This window comes from Stegostoma tigrinum, chromosome 42 (assembly GCF_030684315.1).
Source record: "Stegostoma tigrinum isolate sSteTig4 chromosome 42, sSteTig4.hap1, whole genome shotgun sequence".
Classification (NCBI taxonomy): Eukaryota; Metazoa; Chordata; class Chondrichthyes; order Orectolobiformes; family Stegostomatidae; genus Stegostoma; species Stegostoma tigrinum.
In genome coordinates this window covers 11146172-11168841 of record NC_081395.1, presented here as the reverse complement: position 1 = coordinate 11168841, position 22670 = coordinate 11146172, and the positions used below count along the sequence as shown (strand labels likewise).

Sequence of the window (22670 nt, the reverse complement as noted above, 5' to 3'; positions counted from 1 at the left end):
CTCTCACTCTCTTACACTCACACACACTGTCTCTCTCTCTCTCTCACACACATACCCACCCACCCATACACACTCTCACTCTCTCACACCCACACACACCCACTCTCTCTCTCTCACACACACACTCACACACTCTGTCTCACACACTCCCTGTGTCACAGACACTCTGTCTCACAAACGCACACTCTCTCGCACGCACGCACGCGCACACACACACGCACTCTCTCAGTGTCACAGACACTCTGTCTCACAGACACACACTCTCACACACTCACTGTCACGGACTCCAGTTGCTGTGACTGGGTACTGAGATCGAAACCTGCTGGATTAGTGTTTATTGTCCAAACCAGCCGGCACCAACCCGTCTCTCCCCCTGTGGGCTCGGGAACGTGTAACTACATCCCCCTGGGGAAGGTCAGCAATGAAACAGTCACCAATCACTGAACATGAGGCTTTCTGCTCAAATCAGCCACACAGGATTCTTTACTCTGCATCTAACCCCGTGCTGTCCCTGTCCTGGGGAGTGTCTGATGGGGGGGTCAGTGTAGAGGGAGCTTTACTCTGCATCTAACCCTGTGCTGTCCCTGTCCTGGGGAGTGTCTGATGGGGGGGTCAGTGTAGAGGGAGCTTTACTCTGTATCTAACCCTGTGCTGTCCCTGTCCTGGGGAGTGCTCGATGGGGGGACAGTGTAGAGGGAGCTTTACTCTGTATCTAACCCTGTGCTGCCCCTGCCCAGAGGAGTGTTTGATGGGGGGGAGACAGTGTAGAGGAAGCTTAACTCTGTATCTAACCCTGTGGACTATATTTTGACACAGCAACAATGCCAGCTCGATGGAAGATGGATGCCAAGATGGAGAATGGTTCCGGGGTCCCCGCAACCAGTTTAGGCCCTTTTAGCAAAGCCTGTGAGACTGAGATCATGCACAAGAGACCTGTCAACAAGGACTATGTCGCACCAGGAGGCCGAGACGAGAGTCGGAGCTGCAAGAAGGGGAGCGCCGAACAGCACCCTCCCCATGTCACCGTGGTAACCTCAAGCAGCCCGCCTGGGGATCAAAGGTCTGAAGCGAAGCCAGCCTCGGATGGAGGGAGACCGAGCCCCAGTGGGACCCAGCTGCCTGCCGCCCATGCAGGTCAACCCAGCAACCGCTTTGAGGAGGGGACCGCCAACCCACCCCAGCTTGGCAAGCCTGAGGAGCTAGGCCGCATTGACATTGCCCAGCAACCCCAGACTGGAAAGACCGACAATGGGTAAGTGAGGGAGAGGAGCTTGGTGACACTGTTAGTGAGTCTTTTCCATTCGACGTAGAGATGTGTTGCTGAGGTTGCATAAGGCTCTGGTCAGGCCACATTTGGAATATTGTGTGCGGCTTTGAGCCCTGTGTCTAAGGAAGGTTCTGCTGGCCCTGGAGGGGGATGGCCAGAGGATGTTTACAGGAATGATCCTGAGGATGAAGCCCTTGTCGTATGAAGAGCGGGTCTGTGCTCGAAGGAGTTTAGGAGGGATGTGTGATCTGGTTGAAATCTACAGAATACCGAGAGGCCTAGATAGAGTGGGCGTGGAGATGATGTTTCCACGAGTAGGAGAGACTAGGACCCGAGGGAGAGAGGGGACTGAGATGAGGAGGAATTTCTTTAGCTCAAGGGTGGTGAATCTGTGGGACACATTGCTGCAGAGGGCTGTGGGGGCCAGGTCATTGAGTCACTTTAAGTCAGAGGTAGATAGGTTCTTCATTAGTCAAGGATAAAGGATTTTTAAAATTCATTCATGAGATGAGGGGCATCTCGGGCCAGGCAGCGTTTATTGTCCATCCCTAATTGCCCAGAGGGCAGTTAAGAGTCAACCACATTGCTGTGGGTCTGGAGTCACATGTAGGCCCAGACCAGGTAAGGATGGCAGTTCCCTTCCCTAAAGGACATTAGTGAACCCAGATGGGTTTTTCCAACAATTGGTAATGGATTCACGGCCATCATTAGCGCCTTAATTCCTGATATTTATTGAGTTTAAATTCCACCATCTCCCGTGGCAGGATTCGAACCCGAGTCCCCAGAACAGCATCTGGGTTTCTGGGTTAACAGAGAAGGGGGAGAGGCAGGAGAATGGGGTTGAGAAACATATCGGCCATGATAAACTAGCAGAGTAGACTCAATGGGCCAAATAGCTCCTACATCTTATGGCCTTTGTATAGGCCTCAAGCCTGCATTGGCCCTCCCCGCTTGCTACCTCTCTCTCCGTGCCAGCAAGGTCAGTGTTGCAACAGCAGAGTGGTTTTGTCACTGGGTCAGAACTCCAGTGCTGAATCCTGGAATGGGTACGCTGCAGCAGGAGGACCTTCGGCCCATCAAATGTCCCCGCTGGCTTTCTGAAGGAAGAACGCAGCCAGTTCCATTCCCCATCACCCTCTGGTCTTCCTGCTCAGATAATTGAGGTCCTAAAGTGGGAAATGATAAACAAGGCTGTGACAGGAAGGGACAGTGAGTTGAGAACAACCTATGTAAGGTCTAGAAGTTAGCCCAAAAATGTAAAAGGATACAGTGAAAGGCTGTGTATCTGAACGTGTGGAGTGGCATTGGGTATATGTTATGGAGGAAAGTGAAGTTGAGGGATTAATCGTGGAAAATAAGGCACTAGCTGATGAATGAGAGGGGTATTTTACACCGGTCACAATGATAGGGGGATACAAGTAACATCACAGAAGCAGGGGAGGTGAAAGGGATTGAGGAATTCAGGAAAATCACAGTTAGCGAGCAGTGGTCACGAGTAAACTGTTGGGAGTGGGGCTGAGAAGGTGACAGTCCTGATGGATTTAATCCTAGGATCTTAAAAAAAGTGAGGCAGTTGTTGACTCAGGGAGGATCCCATGAGGCAGGACAATAGTGAGTGAAACTCCTTTATTTAAAATGGGGGTGGGGGGGTGAGACAGAGTCAGGGGGAGAGAGAGAGCGAGAGAGACGGACAGAGAGACGAAAAACTAAACGGCATCTTTGTCGTTCACGTAACCTGTCAATATGTTTTTGTTACCCCGTGCCCTCTGCACAAATATTATGGACCAGACCAGACAACCTCAAGCTATATTAAGAAGGTAGCCGAGACCCTAACATTTCCTTATTTTGAAGGTAAAGGGCAGGTGCTGTGCTCCAGGTACAATGGGACTGGTCAAACTGCTCGATGTGAAGCAAACCACAATTTATTCAAATGCTGTCATGAAAACACAACAAAACAGAGAAGAACTTGGAATGACAACTCTATTAGAAAACTTAACAGAATAATAGGTACACTAAGTGTCACTAATTAACTGTTCAAATGTAGTAAATAAATGCAAATAAATGCAGCCCTTGGCAAAGGGCAAATTCAGAAAACAGATTTTGTCTCACATGCAATCCAGCAACCCAGGAAGAGTACCCCCCACCCCAGCGGTGTTTAGCTGTAATGAAGAGGGAGGAAACAAATAAACTCCCACTTCTTTAAGACCTCACCAGCAACTGCTGAAAACTCAAATTAAAATCCATGGTTCTGTGGGTGGGAGCTCAACCACACCCACTCAGGCTGCTTCTATTGTTCGAGCCTTTTTAAAAAGAAAACGCACAAGGCTTCACAAGTTGCTCATCTTCTCACAGACTGCTTTGTCACCTGTCCTTCCAAGTCTTTTTCTGTCTGAAGGAACCCAGGACGAAACACACTGCTTAAGGCTGCAGCACTCTCAAACAAGTTACTAGCAGAGAAAACGGTTCAATGCTATCATTGAGGAAGGTGCTGCAAGGCCATTTTGAAAAGATTGGGTGGAGTTAATATGCCTGTGTGAAAGGGAAGCCATGCTTAACCAATGTCATGGAGTATTTTTTTCAGGAAGTAGCACTCATGTGTTGTCGATAAGGGGGATCTGGTAGATATAATGTACCTCGATTTCCAGACAGCATTTGATAAGGTGCCACATCAAAGGATCTTGCAAAAAACGAGCTCATGGTGTTGTGCGCAATGCATTGAGGTGGCTCTCTGACAGGACTTTGACAGTAGGTGTGACAGTCTTTTTCAGGTGTGCCAGTCAGGACAGTGTTGGCATCCCAATTGCTTACAATGTATAGAAGTGACAAGGGCAGGGGATGGCCTAGTGGTATTATCACTGGACTGTTAATTCCAAGACCCCTGTAATGTTTGTGGGATCCATGTTCGAATCCCACCATGGCTGTGGAATAAGAAGTCTGGAAATAAGAGTGTAATGATGACTCCATTGTTGGGAAAATCCCGTCGGGTTCACTAATGTCCTTTAGGGAAGGAAACTGCCATCCTTACCTGGTCTGGGCCTACATGTGACTCCAGACCCACAGCAATGTGGCTGGTTCTTAACTGCCCTCTGGGCAATTGGGGATGGGACAAGAAGTGCTGGCCCTTGTCCGGTGAATCTTTTTTCTTGAAGTGGAAAGTATGTTGGCCCAATTTGCAAATCAAACAAGGCCTAGTTCTTGGGAAGGCTCGAGGCCTAGTTCTCCCAAAGGGTAGAGGCTTAGTTCTCACGAAGACCTGAGGCCCTGTTTGTACAAACACCCGGGGTCTAGTTCTGGCAAAGGCCTAGTTCTGGCGAAGGCTCACAGCCACGTTCTCACAAAGGCTTGTGGCCTAATTCTTGAGATGGCTCAAGGCCTACTTCTTGAAAAGGCTGGAGGCCTACTTCCCATGAAAGCCTGAGGGCTAGTCTTCTGCTCACCTTTTTGTTGTTGGTCTGATGTCACGAGGGTCTAGTGAGGAGTAATCTCTGAGGGAGTGGTAGGGACGTAAGCTGTGAAGTAAACCAGGAGTTTAAGCAAAAATGTGTTCTGAAGAAGGGTTGCCGGACCCGAAGCGTTAATTCTGTTTCTCTCTCCACAGATGCTGCCAGGCCTGCCGAGTTTCTCCAGCGACTTCTGTTTTTTTTTCTGATTTCCACAGTCCTTTGTTTCTATTTCAGTGCGTGGAGGTACCGATAGGTTAAGTGATGGAGTAGGATGCGGCGAATTGGGTGTGATGTGGGAAAATGCGAAATCATCCATTTTGTCAGGAAGCATAAAAATTAATTCAGACTGAGAGGCTGCAGAGCTAGGAGATGCAGAGGGATCTGGGTGTCCTACTGTATGAGCCACAAATGATTAGTAGGCAGGCACAGTAATTATCACTAAAGCCAATGGAATGTTACGTCTTATTGAGAGGGGCGTTGAATACAAAAGTTATGCTTTAGTTACACAGGGTCAGTGCTGAGGCAGTGGGCACTGTCGGAGGGTCAATGCTGAGGCAGTGTCGCATTGTCGGAGGGTACTGACCCTCCGACAGTGCGGCGCTCCCTCGGCACTGACCCTCCGACAGTGTCCACTCCCTCAGCATTGACCCTCCGACAGTGCGGCGCTCCCTGGAGTATGTGTATCATATTGGTCTCTCTATTTATGGAAGGATCTAAATGCATTGAGGAGGGTTCAGAGACATTTTGCCAGCTTAATCCCAGAAATGGGTTCTGAGGAAAGGAGTGGACACTGTTGGAGAGTCAGTGCCGAGGGAGCGCCACACTGTCGGAGGGTCAGTACCCTCCGACAGTGCAGCGCTCCCTCAGCACTGACGCTCCGACAGTGTCCACTCCCTCAGGCTCAGCTTATCGCCAATGGAATCTATTTCAGTCAAATGTGACTCAATTGAAGCATAGAAGATCCTGAGTGGACTTGGATGGGGAGAGGATGTTTCCCCTTGTGGGAGAATTTAGAACGAGTGGGTCATTGTAAATTAAGGGTCCGTCCATTTAAAACAGAATTTCTTCTCTCCTTGAGGATTGAGAGTCTGTGGAAGTAGTATATTTTTAAGGTGGATGTGAATTCTTGATAAGCGAGGGCGGGGGGGGTGAAAGTTTAAGGGGTGGGGGTGAATGTTCCAAATCCCACCCACTTGCTTTCCTGCACCACAGCTGTTCCTTCGGTGTTAGAAACAGAAAACTGTGCTGATACTCAAGTCCAACTACGTCACAAAAGTTAATGTTTTAATCTCATTTCTCCGAAGTCCCAATTTAGCAGAGAAAGCAGTGACCAGGCTTCTGGGCAGAACTAGAAACCATCATTAATTACAAATAAAACAGCTCCAACAGGCAAACAAAGATGCAAGTTAGCAACATAAACTCTCTAAGTTAACTCTACCCCTTCTTAAACAAACACACACACACACACACACACACACACACACACACACACACACACACACACACACACACACACACACACACACACACACACACACACACACACACACACACACACACACACACACACACACACACACACACACACACACACACACACACACACACACACACACACACACACACACACACACACACACACACACACACACACACACACACACACACACACACACACACACACACACACACACACACACACACACACACACACACACACACACAGACACACACACACACACAGACACACACTCAGACACACACACACACACACACACACTCAGACACACTCACGTGTGCTGACCAAGAAAAGACATACATTATGGAAGGGGACAGCAACTTTAGGGGAACCGTTTATAGCACCAGTCATATAAATAACATTCAACAACACCCCATCCCGTGAATCCTTCTTGCGAAGCTTTTCTGCATTGTCTCTAGAAATCGGCACATCCTTCCCGGAATGAGGCCCCCAAAGCTGGATACAATCGCACCCTCTCCCACCCCATAAAAACGCAACTTGTTCCCTGGAACTGCTTTCAGGAAGGGAATCTGAATTCACAGCCCAGGCCCTGGAACGGTACGGGACTTCAGCCCCACTAGCTATTCGATTGCCTCATCTTACAGTCGGCTCAACTCAGCCCCCCTGTCAAAAACTGCGACAATAAACTCCCATCTTCTGTAGGATCATTGAAAGAAATGGCTTGGCCAGTCCAATAGCACCACATCACCGGCCCCTACCTAGCCTCTGGACCCAAAACCTCTTAGGAAGGACTTACTGCAGATCCCTGTAGATAAGGAAGAAATGGGAATTTAGGAACGGATCATGGCTGTAGGTTTGCTCTAACACAGGGCAACTCTTGGGCTGAGCTGGCCATGTGTGGTAAGATTCTAGTTGCATTCTGGTTCTGATTCAGTCATTGCGTGTTAAATTCCAGTATTGCATGTTGGATTCCAGTCACTGTGCGTTGGGTTCAATTCATTTGCATGTTGGGCTCCAGTTACATAGAACATAGAACATAGAACAGTACAGCACAGAACAGGCCCTTCAGCCCACAATGTTGTGCCGACCATTGATCCTCATGGATGCACCCTCAAATTTCTGTGACCATATGCATGTCCAGCAGTCTCTTAAATGACCCCAATGACCTTGCTTCCACAACTGCTGCTGGCAACGCATTCCATGTTCTCACAACTCTCTGCGTAAAGAACCTGCCTCTGACATCCCCTCTATACTTTCCACCAACCAGCTTAAAACTATGACCCCTCGTGCTAGCCATTTCTGCCCTGGGAAATAGTCTCTGGCTATCGACTCTATCTATGCCTCTCATTATCTTGTATACCTCAATTAGGTCCCCTCTCCTCCTCCTTTTCTCCAATGAAAAGAGACCGAGCTCAGTCAACCTCTCTTCATAAGATAAGCCCTCCAGTCCAGGCAGCATCCTGGTAAACCTCCTCTGAACCCTCTCCAAAGCATCCACATCTTTCCTATAATAGGGCGCCCAGAACTGGACGCAGTATTCCAAGTGCGGTCTAACCAAAGTTTTATAGAGCTGCAACAAGATCTCACGACTCTTAAACTCAATCCCCCTGTTAATGAAAGCCAAAACACCATATGCTTTCTTAACAACCCTGTCCACTTGGGTGGCCATTTTAAGGGATCTATGTATCTGCACACCAAGAATCCTCTGTTCCTCCACGCTGCCAAGAATCCTATCCTTAATCCTGTACTCAGCTTTCAAATTCGACCTTCCAAAATGCATCACCTCGCATTTATCCAGGTTGAACTCCATCTGCCACCTCTCAGCCCATCTCTGCATCCTGTCAATGTCCCGCTGCAGCCTACAACAGCCCTCTACACTGTCAACGACACCTCCGACCTTTGTGTCGTCTGCAAACTTGCTGACCCATCCTTCAATTCCCTCGTCCAAGTCATTAATAAAAATTACAAACAGTAGAGGCCCAAGGACAGAGCCCTGTGGAACCCCACTCACCACTGACTTCCAGGCAGAATATTTTCCTTCTACTACCACTCGCTGTCTTCTGTTGGCCAGCCAATTCTGTATCCAAGCAGCTAAGTTCCCCTGTATCCCATTCCTCCTGACCTTCTGAATGAGCCTTCCATGGGGAACCTTATCAAATGCCTTACTGAAGTCCATATACACCACATCCACAGCTTGACCCTCATCAACCTTACTAGTCACATCCTCAAAAAACTCGATAAGGTTTGTAAGGCATGACCTACCCCTCACAAAGCCGTGTTGACTGTATTTGATCAAGCCATGCTCTTCCAGATGGTCATAAATCTTATCCCTCAGAATCCTTTCTAACACCTTGCAGACGACAGACGTGAGACTTACCGGTCTATAATTGCCGGGGATTTCCCTATTTCCTTTCTTGAAGAGAGGAATTACATTTGCCTCTCTCCAGTCCTCAGGTACGACTCCAGTGGAGAGCGAGGATGCAAAGATCTTCGCAAGTGGCGAAGCAATTGCATTTCTCGCTTCCCAAAGCAGCCGAGGACAAATCTGATCCGGGCCTGGCGACTTGTCAATCTTAATGTTTGACAAAATTTTCAGTACATCAGCTTCCTCTATCTCTATCCATTCCAGCATGCACACCTGCTCTTCAAAGGTTTCATTCACTACACAGGTCGTTTCTTTCGTAAAGACAGAAGCAAAAAACTCATTTAGGGCTTCCCCTACCTCCTCAGGCTCCACACACAAGTTCCCTATGCTATCCCTGATCGGCCCTACTCTTTCTTTGACCATTCTCTTATTCCTCACGTAAGTGTAAAATGCCTTTGTGTTTTCCCGGATTCCTTCTGCCAAGCCTTTCTCGTGCCCCCTCCTGGCTCTCCTCAGACCATTTTTGAGCTCCTTCCTTGCCTGCATGTAATCCTCTCTAGCTGAACTTGACCCTAGCTTCCTCCACCTTATGTAAGCTACCTTCTTCCTTTTCACTAGAAGCTCCACCGCTCTCGTCATCCAAGGTTCCTTTATCTTACCCCGTCTTGCCTGTCTCAGAGGGACATATTTACTCATCACTCCCAACAACTGTTCCTTAAACCATCTCCACATGTCTATAGTTCCCTTACCATGGAACAACTGCTCCCAGTCCATGCTTCCTAACTCGTGTCTAATCGCATCATAGTTTCCTCTTCCCCAATTAAATATCCTCCCATTCTGCCTAATCCTCTCCTTCTCCATAGCTATGTAGAATGAGAGAGTGTTATGGTCACTATCACCAAAATGCTCTCCCACCACAAGATCTGATACCTGCCCCGGCTCGTTTCCGAGCACCAAGTCTAGAATGGCCTCTCCCCTCGTCGGCCTGTCAACGTACTGCGTTAGGAAACCCTCCTGAACACACCTTACAAAAACAGCTCCATTCAAATCTTCTGCTCGAAGGAGGTTCCAATCAATATTAGGAAAGTTAAAGTCACCCATTACAACAACCCTACTGCGTCCACACTTTTCCAAAATCTGTCGACCTATGCTTTCTACAATCTCCCTGCTGCTATTGGGGGGCCTGTAGTAAACCCCTAACGAGGTGACTACTCCCTTGCTGTTCCTAATTTCCACCCATACTGACTCAGTAGGCAGATCTTCCTCGACAATGGAAGCTTCTGTAGCTGTGATACCCTCTCTGATTAGTAGTGCTACACCCCCTCCTCTTTTTCCCCCCTCCCTATTCTTTTTAAATGTTCTAAACCCTGGAATATCCAGCAACCATTCCAGCCCATGAGAAACCCATGTCTCTGTTATGGCCACAACATCATAGCACCAGGTACTGATCCATGCTCTAAGTTCATCACTTTTATTCCTGATACTCCTTGCATTAAAGCAAACACACTTTAACCGATCCCTTGGTTCCTTCCCAGGAAAATCCTTCTCACTAGCTGGTCTACCTCTTGCTACTGCCTCACCTGCATCAACGCTCACCTCTGGTATACAGCTCAGGTTCCCACCCCCCTGCCATACTAGTTTAAACCCTCTCGAACTACTCGAGCAAACCTTCCACCCAGGACATTGGTCCCCTTCCAGTTCAGATGCAACCCATCCTTCTTGTACAGGTCCCACCTTCCCCAGAAGGCATCCCAATTATCAACATATCTGAAACCCTCCCTCCTACACCAGCTGCGTAGCCACATGTTCAGCTGCGCCCGCTCCCTGTTCCTCACCTCGCTATCTCGTGGCACCGGTAGTAAACCAGAGAACACTACTCTGTTCGTCCTGCTCTGCAGCTTCCATCCTAACTCCCTGAAATCACTTTTTATATCCTCAAACCTATTTCTGGCTATATCATTTGTGCCAATATGTAACACGATTTCTGGCTGTTCACCCTCCCCTTTCAGAACTTTATACACCCGATCGGAGACGTCCCGGACCCTGGCACCAGGGAGGCAACATACCTTCCGGGAATCCCGATCTTGCCCACAAAATCTCCTGTCGATTCCCCTAACTATCGAGTCCCCTACCACGAGTACTTTTCTATTCTGCCCCCTTCCCTTCTTTGCCACAGTGTCAGGCTCAGTGCCAGAGAACTGACTACTATGGCTTTCCTCTGGTAGGTCCCCAGCAGTATCCAAAACGGTATACTTATTGCTGAGGGGAATGCCCACAGGGGATCTCTGCACTGTCTGTCTGTCCCCTTTCCTCCCCCTAACTGTAACCCATCTATCCTCGTCCTGAGCCTTAGGAGTGACCAACTCCCGATAACTCCTCTCAATTACCCCCTCTGCCTCCCGAATGATCCGTAGTTCATCCAGCTCCAGCTCCATTTCCCTAACACGGTTTTCAAGGAGCTGTAGCTGGGTGCACTTCCCGCAGATGTAGCCAGCGGAGACGTGTGCCACATCTCCCAACTGCCACATTTTGCAGGAGGAGCAAGCAACTGCCCTAGCATCCATACCCCACTTATCTGAACACCCACTCAATACTAAAGCAGAAAGCTTACGTCAAGTAATAATAACAAATTAATAACAAACTTATGTTCAATAGAGAAAGTTTAGAATGAACCTTACCTTATTAACTAGGTTAGAGGAGGAGGGCGGGTGGGAGACACTACAGTTGTAGAGTCTCGGGTTAAGCCACCTTGCTGATATATATGGTCACTGCTTTCCTTCCCGGCTGCCCCTCTGGTCCTCGTCACTTCCTCTGATGCTCCCGCTCCTTCTCTGAAAGAGGAAAAAAAAAACACCGCTGCCCGCTACCGGTAAGTAATTTTAAAAATAAACTGCTTTACCTTAGCTGCAGTCTTCCGGGTCCGTCTTGCCTCCGCTGCTGCTCGCACTCAAAAAGGCCGTTGGCGTCGAAGGGTGAGTATTTATACTTACTGCTTTCCTTCCCGGCTGCCCCTCTGGTCCTCGTCACTTCCTCTGATGCTCCCGCTCCTTCTCTGAAAGAGGAAAAAAAAAACACCGCTGCCCGCTACCGGTAAGTAATTTTAAAAATAAACTGCTTTACCTTAGCTGCAGTCTTCCGGGTCCGTCTTGCCTCCGCTGCTGCTCGCACTCAAAAAGGCCGTTGGCGTCGAAGGGTGAGTATTTATACTCACTGCTTTCCTTCCCGGCTGCCCCTCTGGTCCTCGTCACTTCCTCTGATGCTCCCGCTCCTTCTCTGAAAGAGGAAAAAAAAAACACCGCTGCCCGCTACCGGTAAGTAATTTTAAAAATAAACTGCTTTACCTTAGCTGCAGTCTTCCGGGTCCGTCTTGCCTCCGCTGCTGCTCGCACTCAAAAAGGCCGTTGGCGTCGAAGGGTGAGTATTTATACTCACTGCTTTCCTTCCCGGCTGCCCCTCTGGTCCTCGTCACTTCCTCTGATGCTCCCGCTCCTTCTCTGAAAGAGGAAAAAAAAAACACCGCTGCCCGCTACCGGTAAGTAATTTTAAAAATAAACTGCTTTACCTTTACAGCCAACTTTACAGCCTGTTGAGTCCCAGTGTTTGTGTTTTGTGCTCCTGATATTGCGTGTTGGGCTCCAGTTACAGCCTGTTGAGTCCGTGTTTGTGTTTTGTGCTCCTGATATTGCGTGTTGCGCTCCAGTCACTCGTGGCATGTTGAACTACACCCACTGTATGTTGACCATCTTTCATTCTGTGCTACCCTCGCTGTTTCAGCTCTGCCAAGCCGACTGAAGCCACAGTAGAGAAACCATTGCCCGCTCCACGTCTAAAGAAGATACAGCAGGGTTTGACACTGCCCACCCGAACTCTGGCACTGCCTGGTGGGAGCGCGGTCATCTCTGCAGGAGCTCCAGACCCAACGGGCAGGTCCAAGGTGTCAACACCACCGTCTGATGCCGTCGGCCGCGGTTCGGAGCGCAACTCCAATGCAGAAGGGTCAATCCCGACCACCAACGTGCAGGATGGTACAGCTGGCACCAGCAGGTCCACTCCCGGCTCTTTGGCCGCGCAGACGACACCACCCTCGAGGGACTCCGCAACCAATCAGAACGAGGATGAAAGCAAAGCCAAGCAGAAAGCCCCACCTACAATGTTACTCCTCAATAGGAGTGGCCAATCGCCACAGACCACCGAATCCAATCTGGGAGCTGTGAGCCCAGAGGAGAGAGCACAGGAACCCTGTTTAGTAAGCCTTGATCATACAGGCTCAATCTCAGCATTGGCTCATCTCCTACCTGCACTGACAGGGTTATCTCGTGAGGGCTAGGTGGGGCCTAGAGCCACTGGAATTCGGAAGAATGAGACACAACTTTATCAGATCCTAACAGGCTTGGACAAGGGGGAATGCTGAGGGTATTTCCCCGTGTACTGGCCCTCCGACAGTGCGGCGCTCCCTCGGCACCGGCCCTCCGACAGTGCGGCGCTCCCTCGGCACCGGCCCTCCGACAGTGCGGCGCTCCCTCGGCACCGGCCCTCCGACAGTGCGGCGCTCCCTCGGCACCGGCCCTCCGACAGTGCGGCGCTCCCTCGGCACCGGCCCTCCGACAGTGCGGCGCTCCCTCGGCACCGGCCCTCCGACAGTGCGGCGCTCCCTCGGCACCGGCCCTCCGACAGTGCGGCGCTCCCTCGGCACCGGCCCTCCGACAGTGCGGCGCTCCCTCGGCACCGGCCCTCCGACAGTGCGGCGCTCCCTCGGCACCGGCCCTCCGACAGTGCGGCGCTCCCTCGGCACCGGCCCTCCGACAGTGCGGCGCTCCCTCGGCACCGGCCCTCCGACAGTGCGGCGCTCCCTCGGCACCGGCCCTCCGACAGTGCGGCGCTCCCTCGGCACCGGCCCTCCGACAGTGCGGCGCTCCCTCGGCACCGGCCCTCCGACAGTGCGGCGCTCCCTCGGCACCGGCCCTCCGACAGTGCGGCGCTCCCTCGGCACCGGCCCTCCGACAGTGCGGCGCTCCCTCGGCACCGGCCCTCCGACAGTGCGGCGCTCCCTCGGCACCGGCCCTCCGACAGTGCGGCGCTCCCTCGGCACCGGCCCTCCGACAGTGCGGCGCTCCCTCGGCACCGGCCCTCCGACAGTGCGGCGCTCCCTCGGCACCGGCCCTCCGACAGTGCGGCGCTCCCTCGGCACCGGCCCTCCGACAGTGCGGCGCTCCCTCGGCACCGGCCCTCCGACAGTGCGGCGCTCCCTCGGCACCGGCCCTCCGACAGTGCGGCGCTCCCTCGGCACCGGCCCTCCGACAGTGCGGCGCTCCCTCGGCACCGGCCCTCCGACAGTGCGGCGCTCCCTCGGCACCGGCCCTCCGACAGTGCGGCGCTCCCTCGGCACCGTTTGTTGTACGAGATGAAATCTCTGGTCTGGCCGTGTACGTCGGTCCTTGAGCCTCAGAGAATGGTGGGCAGTTTGCGAACCTTTGACACAGTGAAGCACCGAAGCGAAGTTGGGCGGTGGGTGGAGAAGAGGGAGGCTGGTGGTGGGAACTGCTGTGGCATGGTGTGGTTCTGTCACTGGGCTCGTCGTGTGGGGAGTGTGTTGAAATCCCGCTCGGTGTTTAGATGGAATTAATTTCTCTGGTGCGTAAAGCTGGCAGGGTGAGGCTGGAGGGAGACCGGGTCTTTGTGCGTGACCAGTTCTGAAGGTGCTGACGAATCTGATGGTCTCCTCTCTGTTTGTCTTTGCCCCCCCCCCCCTCACTTTTTTTTACAGCAAAGCCCCGTCCAGAGTCTGGCCAATACCTGCCGTTCTCTCCTGGATTGGTGTAAGGAGGTGACGCGAGATTACCAGCGGCTGAAGATCACCAATTTTACCACCTCCTGGCGGAACGGCCTGGCCTTCTGTGCCATCCTGCACCACTTCCACCCCGAGCTCATGTACGTCCAGCTGCGTTTAGGTGGCACCTTTTGCTAGGGTTGCGCCACGCGCAAACCGCGTTCCCCCCCCCCCCACACACCTCACCACCGCTGCCGGCCAATAAAATGCTGCCACCAGCTCAGCTCCTCAACCTACTCCTTGCTCCAGTCGCAATTGTGTGTATTCTTTTGTGGGAGGGGGGTGGTGTTGCATTGAGTCCTCTTTCTTAGAATCACAGAATTGTTACGGTACGGGTGGAGGCTGTTTTGCCCTTCCACATTGACCTGGTTCTATCCCCTCGCGCCAGTCTCCTGCCTTATCCCTGCTCACCATTACCATCCGAAGCACCCACCGAACCTGCCGCTCCCCCCCCCCCCCCCCCAAATATCCAGGCAGTGTACCCCATCCCCTAACCACTTGTTGGGTGGGAACATTTCCCCTCACCTCACCCTCACTTTGTTTGCCCCTTACTTCAAACCTACAACTCCCTCCCACCTCCTTCTTCCTTTCTCAAGCGGGAACAGCTTCTCCCCGTCTGCTCTGTCCAGCCCCCGCTCCTGGGATTTTGAAAATCTCTCTCAGGAACCCCTCTCCCGATCTTCTCCTCTCCAAGGGAGAACAGACCCCAACTTCTTCAATCTATCCTCATCGCTGAAGATTCTCATCCCTGGAACTGTTCCTGTAAATCACTTCTGCACCCTCTCTCACATCGACTCAATACTCCAGTTGAGGCCTAACCAGAGACTTCTGAAGAAGGGTCCCGACCCGAAACGTCAGCCTTCCTGCTCCTCTGATGCTGCTTGGCCTGCTGCGTTCACCTTGTTATCTCGGATTCTCCAGCATCTGCAGTTCTTGCTATCTCTGACTTCCCTGCTCTAGGCCTCTGTGTCTGTATTAATAAAGCAAAGTCTGCTTTATTCACGACCCTCGCTACCCATCCTGCCATTTCCTGTAGACCTCCACACACCCAGCTCCCTCTACTCCTGCACCCCCTTTGGAGTTTTCTATTGCCTTACCTTGTCTGGCCTACACGTAACTCCTGGCCCCACAGGTCGAGTGGGAAGTGGCTGTGTCAGCTCTGTGCAGATTCTAGAAGGAGCTGAACGGACCTCCTGGTGGTGATGTGCGCTGGAAAGCCAGGCCTATCGACAGAGTCCTCCGTCGTGACATTGGGCGGCGGGGGTGCGCCCAGGGAGTTGAGGGGTAGGGTGGGTGACGGTGTTGGGGTTTAGGGGATTACAAGAGTATTTGGGAGAACTCTCCCACAGACTGGTCAAGCTCGGCCAAGTCTGACCGTCTTAAGGCTTTTCGGGGAACGGTGGTAAAATGTTGGCCTCACAAATGTCAGGTCCCTTCCCCCAGCTAGGCAAAGCAAGGAATACCAGAAAGGGAGTGGAAGGGGAGGGTTTTCAGTCCTCTCATTCTTGCCTCCTCATCATTCCGTCTTCCTCTTTCCTCCCTCCCTCCCTCCTTCAGAGATTACTCCTCACTGGACCCTCATGACATCAAAACCAACAACAAGAAGGTGAGCAGAAAACTAGCCCTCGGGCTTTCATGGGAACTAGGCCTCCAGCCTTTTTTGAGAAGTAGGCCTCGAGCCATCCCAAGAATTAGGCCTCAGGTCCTTGCGAGAACGTGGCCCTGAGCCTTCACAAGAACTAGGCCTTTGTGAGAACTAGGCCGCGGATGGTCACACGAACGAGGCCTCAGGCCTTTGTGAGAACTAAGTCTCTAGCCATTGGGAAAACTAGGCCTCGAGCCTTTGCAAAAACTAAGCGTCGAGCCTTTTTGAGAGGGCCGATAAGTTCACGCGTGAGGTTAGCACCGGTGGGGGTGGGGCCAGTGGGCATCATTGATTGGTCTAATCCGTGTAGTTTTCATCACTCTGGGAGAGCCAGCGGCCTGGCGATTACATCACCCGATTTAATAACCCAGTAGCCCCAGGCTAGAGGGCCAGAGAACTATGGTTTTGGTCTTTGGCCCAAAGTGGGGGCTTTGAGAAATAAACATGGGCTGGAAATGCTGGGGCTTTTTTCACTGGAGCAGAGGAGGTTGAGGGGGTGACCATATGGAGGTTTATAATGTCATGAGGGGGGGCATGGATTGGGTGATGGTGGCTGTCTTCTCCCCAGGGTGTTGGATTTTGAAACGAGGCGCACATTTTTAAGGTGAGGGCAGGAAGATTTAAAAAGGACACCAGGGCGACTTTTTTTACACAGAGTGTGTGGAATGAGCTTCCAGAGGAAGTGGTGGGTGTGGGCACAGTTACAGCGTTTAAAAGACATTTGGATTAGGACATGAACAGGGAAAGGTTTGGAGGGATATGGGCCAGGAGCAGGCAGGTGGGACTAGTCTAGTTTGGTATTATGGTCAGCACAGACTGGATGGACCGAACGGTCTGTTTCTGTGCTGTATGACTCGATAATAACCTGCAACCCCTTCTCGAAAACATCTGACTTTGTTGATAATGGGGGGGGGGGTTGGTTTCGCTGGCAGGGGCTGACAAGTGTGGCACCTTAGCATGACGGCCAGGCCATTCAATGGGCTAGTAGGATTAGATTAGATAGGGTGGACAGAGAGAGTCTTTTTCCGAGGATGATGACTTCAGCTTGTACAAGGGGGCACAGCTACACATTGAGGGGTGATGGATTTAAGACAGATGTCAGAGGCAGGTTCTTTCCTCAGAGAGTGGTAAGGGCGTGACCAATACAGTTAACTCAGCCACATTAAGGGCATTTAAACAGCCCTTGGATAAGCGTATGGATAATGATGGGTTAGTGTAGGGGAGGGGCTTAGATTAGTTCGCAGTACAGCAGAACATCAAGGGCCGAAGGGCCTGGTCTGCACTGTATTGTTCTTTGTTCTAGGAAGCACCTCCTCAAACACAGGCGGAATTTGGAACTTTCCAGATCTCCCCAATAAACAAATAAAAATATCCGAGATTGAGGACTGATTTTATTTTCCTGGCCCCACCACCTTGTAGGGTCATGGGGTCCCAATTGGTGGCGTTGGGAAAGTCAGGTACAAGACAATTTGAGCTAGCCTCCTGAAAGGGCAGATCAGATCAAATTGAGGAAATGCCCCAGGTCCCGTGCCTCTTCGGGATTTAATCCCAGCAACTCCGGTTTCCTCTCCCGGTACAAAGATGTGTGGGTTAGGGTGGATTGGCCGTGCTAAATTGTCCCATAGTGCCCAGGGATGTGCAGGTTAGGGTGGATTGGCCGTGCTAAATTGTCCCATAGTGTCCAGGGATGTGCAAATTAGGGTGGGTTGGCTATGCTAAATTGTCCCATAGTGTCCAGGGATGTGCAGGTTAGGGTGGATTGGCCGTGCTAAATTGTCCCATAGTGCACAGGGATGTGCAGGTTAGGGTGGATTGGCCGTGCTAAATTGTCCCATAGTGTCCAGGGATGTGCAGGTTAGGATGGATTGGCTGTGCTAAATTGTCCCGTAGTGCCCAGGGATGTGCAGTTTGGGGTGGATTGGCCGTGCTAAATTGTCCCATAGTGCCCAGGGATGTGCGGGTTAGGATGGATTGGCTGTGCTAAATTGTCCCGTAGTGCCCAGGGATGTGCAGGTTAGGGTGGATTGGCCGTGCTAAATTGTCCCATAGTGCCCAGGGATGTGCGGGTTAGGGTGGATTGGCCGTGCTAAATTGTCCCATAGTGTCCCGGGGATGTGCGGGTTAGGGTGGATTGGCCGTGCTAAATTGTCCCATAGTGTCCCGGGGATGTGCGGGTTAGGGTGGATTGGCCGTGCTAAATTGTCCCATAGTGCCCAGGGATGTGCAGGTTAGGGTGGATTGGCCGTGCTAAATTGTCCCACAGTGCCCATGGATGTGCGGGTTAGGGTGGATTGGCCGTGCTAAATTGTCCCATTGTGCCCAGGGATGTGCGGGTTAGGGTGGATTGGCCGTGCTAAATTGTCCCATAGTGCCCAGGGATGTGCGGGTTAGGGTGGATTGGCCGTGCTAAATTGTCCCATAGTGCCCAGGGATGTGCGGGTTAGGGTGGATTGGCCGTGCTAAATTGTCCCATAGTGCCCAGGGATGTGCAGGTTAGGGTGGATTGGCCGTGCTAAATTGTCCCATAGTGCCCAGGGATGTGCGGGTTAGGGTGGATTGGCCGTGCTAAATTGTCCCGTAGTGTCCAGGGATGTGCAGGTTAGGGTGGATTGGCCGTGCTAAATTGTCCCATAGTGCCCAGGGATGTGCAGGTTAGGGTGGATTGGCCGTGCTAAATTGTCCCGTAGTGTCCAGGGATGTGTGGGTTAGGGTGGATTGGCCGTGCTAAATTGTCCCGTAGTGTCCAGGGATGTGCAGGTTAGGATGGATTGGCTGTGCTAAATTGTCCCATAGTGCCCAGGGATGTGCAGGTTAGGGCGGATTGGCCGTGCTAAATTGTCCCATAGTGCCCAGGGATGTGTGGGTTAGGGTGGACTGGCCGTGCTAAATTGTCCCATAGTGTCCAGGGATGTGCAGGTTAGGGTGGATTGGCCGTGCTAAATTGTCCCATACTGCCCAGGGATGTGCAGGTTAGGGTGGATTGGCCGTGCTAAATTGTCCCATAGTGCCCAGGGATGTGCAGGTTAGGGTGGATAGGCCGTGCTAAATTGTCCCGTAGTGCCCAGGGATGTGCAGGTTAGGGTGGATTGGCCGTGATAAATTGTCCCGTAGTGCCCAGGGATGTGCAGGTTAGGGTGGGGAAGAGTCTGGGGTGGGACGCTTTTCGGAAGGTCAGTGCCCTCTCGATGGGCTGAATGTTAACTTTTGGGATTCTGTGACACATTCCAGGGATGAGGGTGGATGGAAGAGGTTTCCGAGCAGGGGCTACCGTGTTCCCCGTACGCCACCTACCCGCTTTGAGGCTATGTTGGGGTTGCGGGGTGCGGGGGGGGGGGGGGGGGGGTTAGTCAATAACGTTATCACTGCTCTTCGCTTTGATGTCTGTTCATCATCTGCCAGGCCTTTGATGGTTTTGCCAGCCTCGGCATATCCCGGCTTCTGGAGCCAGCTGACATGGTGCTGCTCGCCGTTCCTGACAAGCTCATCATCATGACCTACCTGAGCCAGATCCGGGCCCACTTCACCGGGCAGGAGCTCAATGTGGTGCACATCGAGGAGAACAGCAGCGAGAGCACCTATAAGGTAGGCAACTTCGACTCGGACTCCCACAGCTCGCTGGACCCTGTCCACTTTTATTCGGAGAGAATGGAGGCCCGACAGGCAGCCTCAGTGCCGCGGAGGCCCGATAGGCCGAAGAGGGAGGCCCTGAAGAGGAACAGTCAAGCCCTGACTGGTGACAGCAAGAATCCAGATGCCCCTGAGCCCAGTACGGGCTCCCCCACTGCAGTTGAAGTTGCCCTGCCACCTGGTTACCAACCCCAGGCTTCAGTCACCGACGTAGGCCCCCAGGCTGTGGAAGCCAGGCCAGCCACGGGGATGGCGCCCATCGCTCCTGTTCGGACCCCGGCCACCCTGCTCAAGGGTCCCGGGACGGCCGAGGAGGCCTCGGAGGGCCCAGGAGGACCCCAGCAGGTGCCCGTGGCCAAGACTCGCAGGAAGCACCGAGGAATGGTTGTGGCAGAAGAGGAGGGGAGATCCGTGGGACTGCCAGCCTCGGATGGTCGTAGGAAAAGCGGCCAATTAAGCACTGTAGTTAATGATGGGATACCCATTGGGGAAACAGCCTTAGATGTCCACGAGAAGAGTGGCCAGCTGGTCATTACAGAGGATGATGGGATACCCATGGGGGCAAAAGCCTCAGAGGATCAAGGGAAGAGAGGCCAACTGGTCACAACTGAGGATGATGCTATACCCACGGGAACAAGACCTTCAGAGGACCATGGGAAAAGTGGCCAACTGGTCATCACAGAGGATGATGACATACCCGTGGGGTCAAGAGCTTTGGAGGACCATGGGAAGAGCAGCCAACTGGTTGTGAGAGAGGACGACGGGGCACCCTTGGGGGCATCAACATTGGATGAGCTTGCAGAGACCAAAGAGGTGTCCTCTGTTGAGGATAAGGGGGCGGAAGGGGTGGATGGGAAACCCCCAGAACATGAGACAGCTGTGACCAATGAGGCGCTGGCAGTGGAGAGGCTGCGGGATGGGAATACCATTGACTCATCCATCAGGGAAGATCCCACGGTGCCAGCCTCACCCACTCTCCAAGATGGAGTAACAACCAGAGCAGTGTCTGCTCCTGAGGGCAGGGCAGCTGCAGGCAGTGCTGAGGTCACAAAACGTGCCACGACGCCACCTGTTGCCAACAAGCTGGGAATGCAAGCCAGCCCTGAGCAGCACGCGATCTCCAGGGAGCGTCCTCAGAACGGGGAGAAGGTTCCAGAAGTGGAAAGGGGGCCCCAGGCGAGGCCGGGAGACAGCGGCGTCTCCACTGGGGGAGATGCCGAGAGGCCAGTGTCCGGCGGTGGGACCTCGCCCCTTGGAGGGCGAGGGGGAGGTGGCAGGCCAGAACGGATGCAGCGCTCGCAGTCGTCAGAGAGCAGGTCACCGGGAAGGCCGGGCAAGTCTGGCTTCTCCCACATCCGGGATGCCGACCTGGTCAGGAAGAGGCGCTCTCGGAGGCACAGCGACTCACTGGAGGAGACCGACGGCACTCACACCCAGAGCAATGTGTCGGCCAGCGTGGCAAGGCCGGAGGTAACAGGAAGCAGGAAGGGTCCCCAGTTCAGTGTGAGGGCCAGCCACGGGAGGGTCTGTGTCTCTGTGAGAGGCAGAGAGCGCGCGCGCGTGTGATAGTGCGCGCATGTGAGAGTGTGAGAGAGTGCAAGCACATGCGCGCTCTCTCTCTCACGCGCGCTCTCTCTCTCACGCGCGCTCTCTCACTCATGACACACACACACATATATATATATATATATATATATATACATACACACACACACACACACACACACACACACACACACACACACACACACACACACACACCCTCCCTCTCTCTCTCACACGTCACCACACACACACACACATGCGCGTGCACACACTCACTGTGTCTCTCTCTCTCTCACACACACACACACACACACACACACACACACACACAGTAAGGCTGTACACATTAGTGCTGACGCTCCGACAGCGCGCCGCTCCCTCGGCGCTGACCCGCCGACAGCATTAAATGGGTTCTGTTTGATGACCGTCTCTAGCTCCTGATTTGTCGGGTGTGCTTGACATTGTGTCTCTCTTGTCAGGTGGATGTTACTGAGGTCCAGGTGGAAATCTGCTCTGAGTCTTACCCCAGGGTGCCATCGCCCCATCATGTTGGAGTCCAGCATGGTACTGACCATCGCCCAGGTACGCTGTGGTCTGGACAAACCATTGGATAACTCAAACAAGGGTGATAGAGAGGGGTGGGTGTACTGGCTGGGAGTTCCTTTCTTCGGATGGCTCGGTGTGCGGGGTTGCTCACTGTTTGCGCCCCTTCGATAATCCTGCCCCTCCCCTTCCAGCGACACTCTGTTCCTCAGGGGCTGACTGTGATTGCTGAGTTTAACCATGCCACCCTGGGGCACCTCCTCTATCACCTCTCAGCCATTGGCAAAATCGGTGGTTCCATCTGAGAATCCATACGCAGGGGAAAGGCTGTTCAGCCAATCGAGTGCTCGCTAGCTCTCTGCCGGTGGGCCTCACCCTAGAATCTGTCCTTCTCATGTCTTCCTCTGCGAACGTAACTCCCTTTCGTGGCCTTTCCTCCCCTAACAAAGCTTGTAAATGGACTTTGGTAAAGCCCTTCTCAACTGTTTTGATTTATTTATTTATTGCCACGTGCATCTTGTGACACAACACAGTGAGAAGTGTTGTAGAGTGTCTCTGCTCTCCAGCGCCAACTTAAAATGCTGAAAAATAAACCAAATATTTAGGAAAATGGAGAAACAGTGTCCAACGTTACAGTTCCTTCTGGTTAAGTGCTCCATCTTGGGCCAAGTAGGCAGGGGGGAGCCTTGGAACTGTCACACTGCTGCCGTTCTCCAATGCTGTCTTGCCTCCCCAACGCCCTCATCATCGTGAGTCCTCGATGGACCTTGCCAACACTGGTACCACCGTTGCCAGAGGGTACAGCAGCAGCCCAGCCCCTACTCCGCCACCACCGTGAGGCTTTGGGCCTACCTCCCCCTCACCTCGCCTTGGTGAATCTGCGCTGGAAGCTGACGCATTCATTCTCGTCATGGATTGAGGCATTGGC

At 52.6% G+C, this 22670-nt stretch overlaps 1 protein-coding gene across 1 annotated transcript in view; it reads left to right on the top strand.

Annotated features, from left to right (window-relative positions):
- Positions 1-22670, top strand: part of LOC125449255 (uncharacterized) — a 47876-nt gene that overhangs the window by 9660 nt on the left and 15546 nt on the right. Inside the window, exons 4-9 of the mRNA XM_059641494.1 lie at positions 817-1252; positions 12330-12801; positions 14320-14483; positions 15940-15988; positions 19427-21124; positions 21679-21781. Coding sequence (XP_059497477.1) covers positions 817-1252; positions 12330-12801; positions 14320-14483; positions 15940-15988; positions 19427-21124; positions 21679-21781 — 2922 coding nt within the window. The remainder of the gene's footprint in view (positions 1-816; positions 1253-12329; positions 12802-14319; positions 14484-15939; positions 15989-19426; positions 21125-21678; positions 21782-22670) is intronic.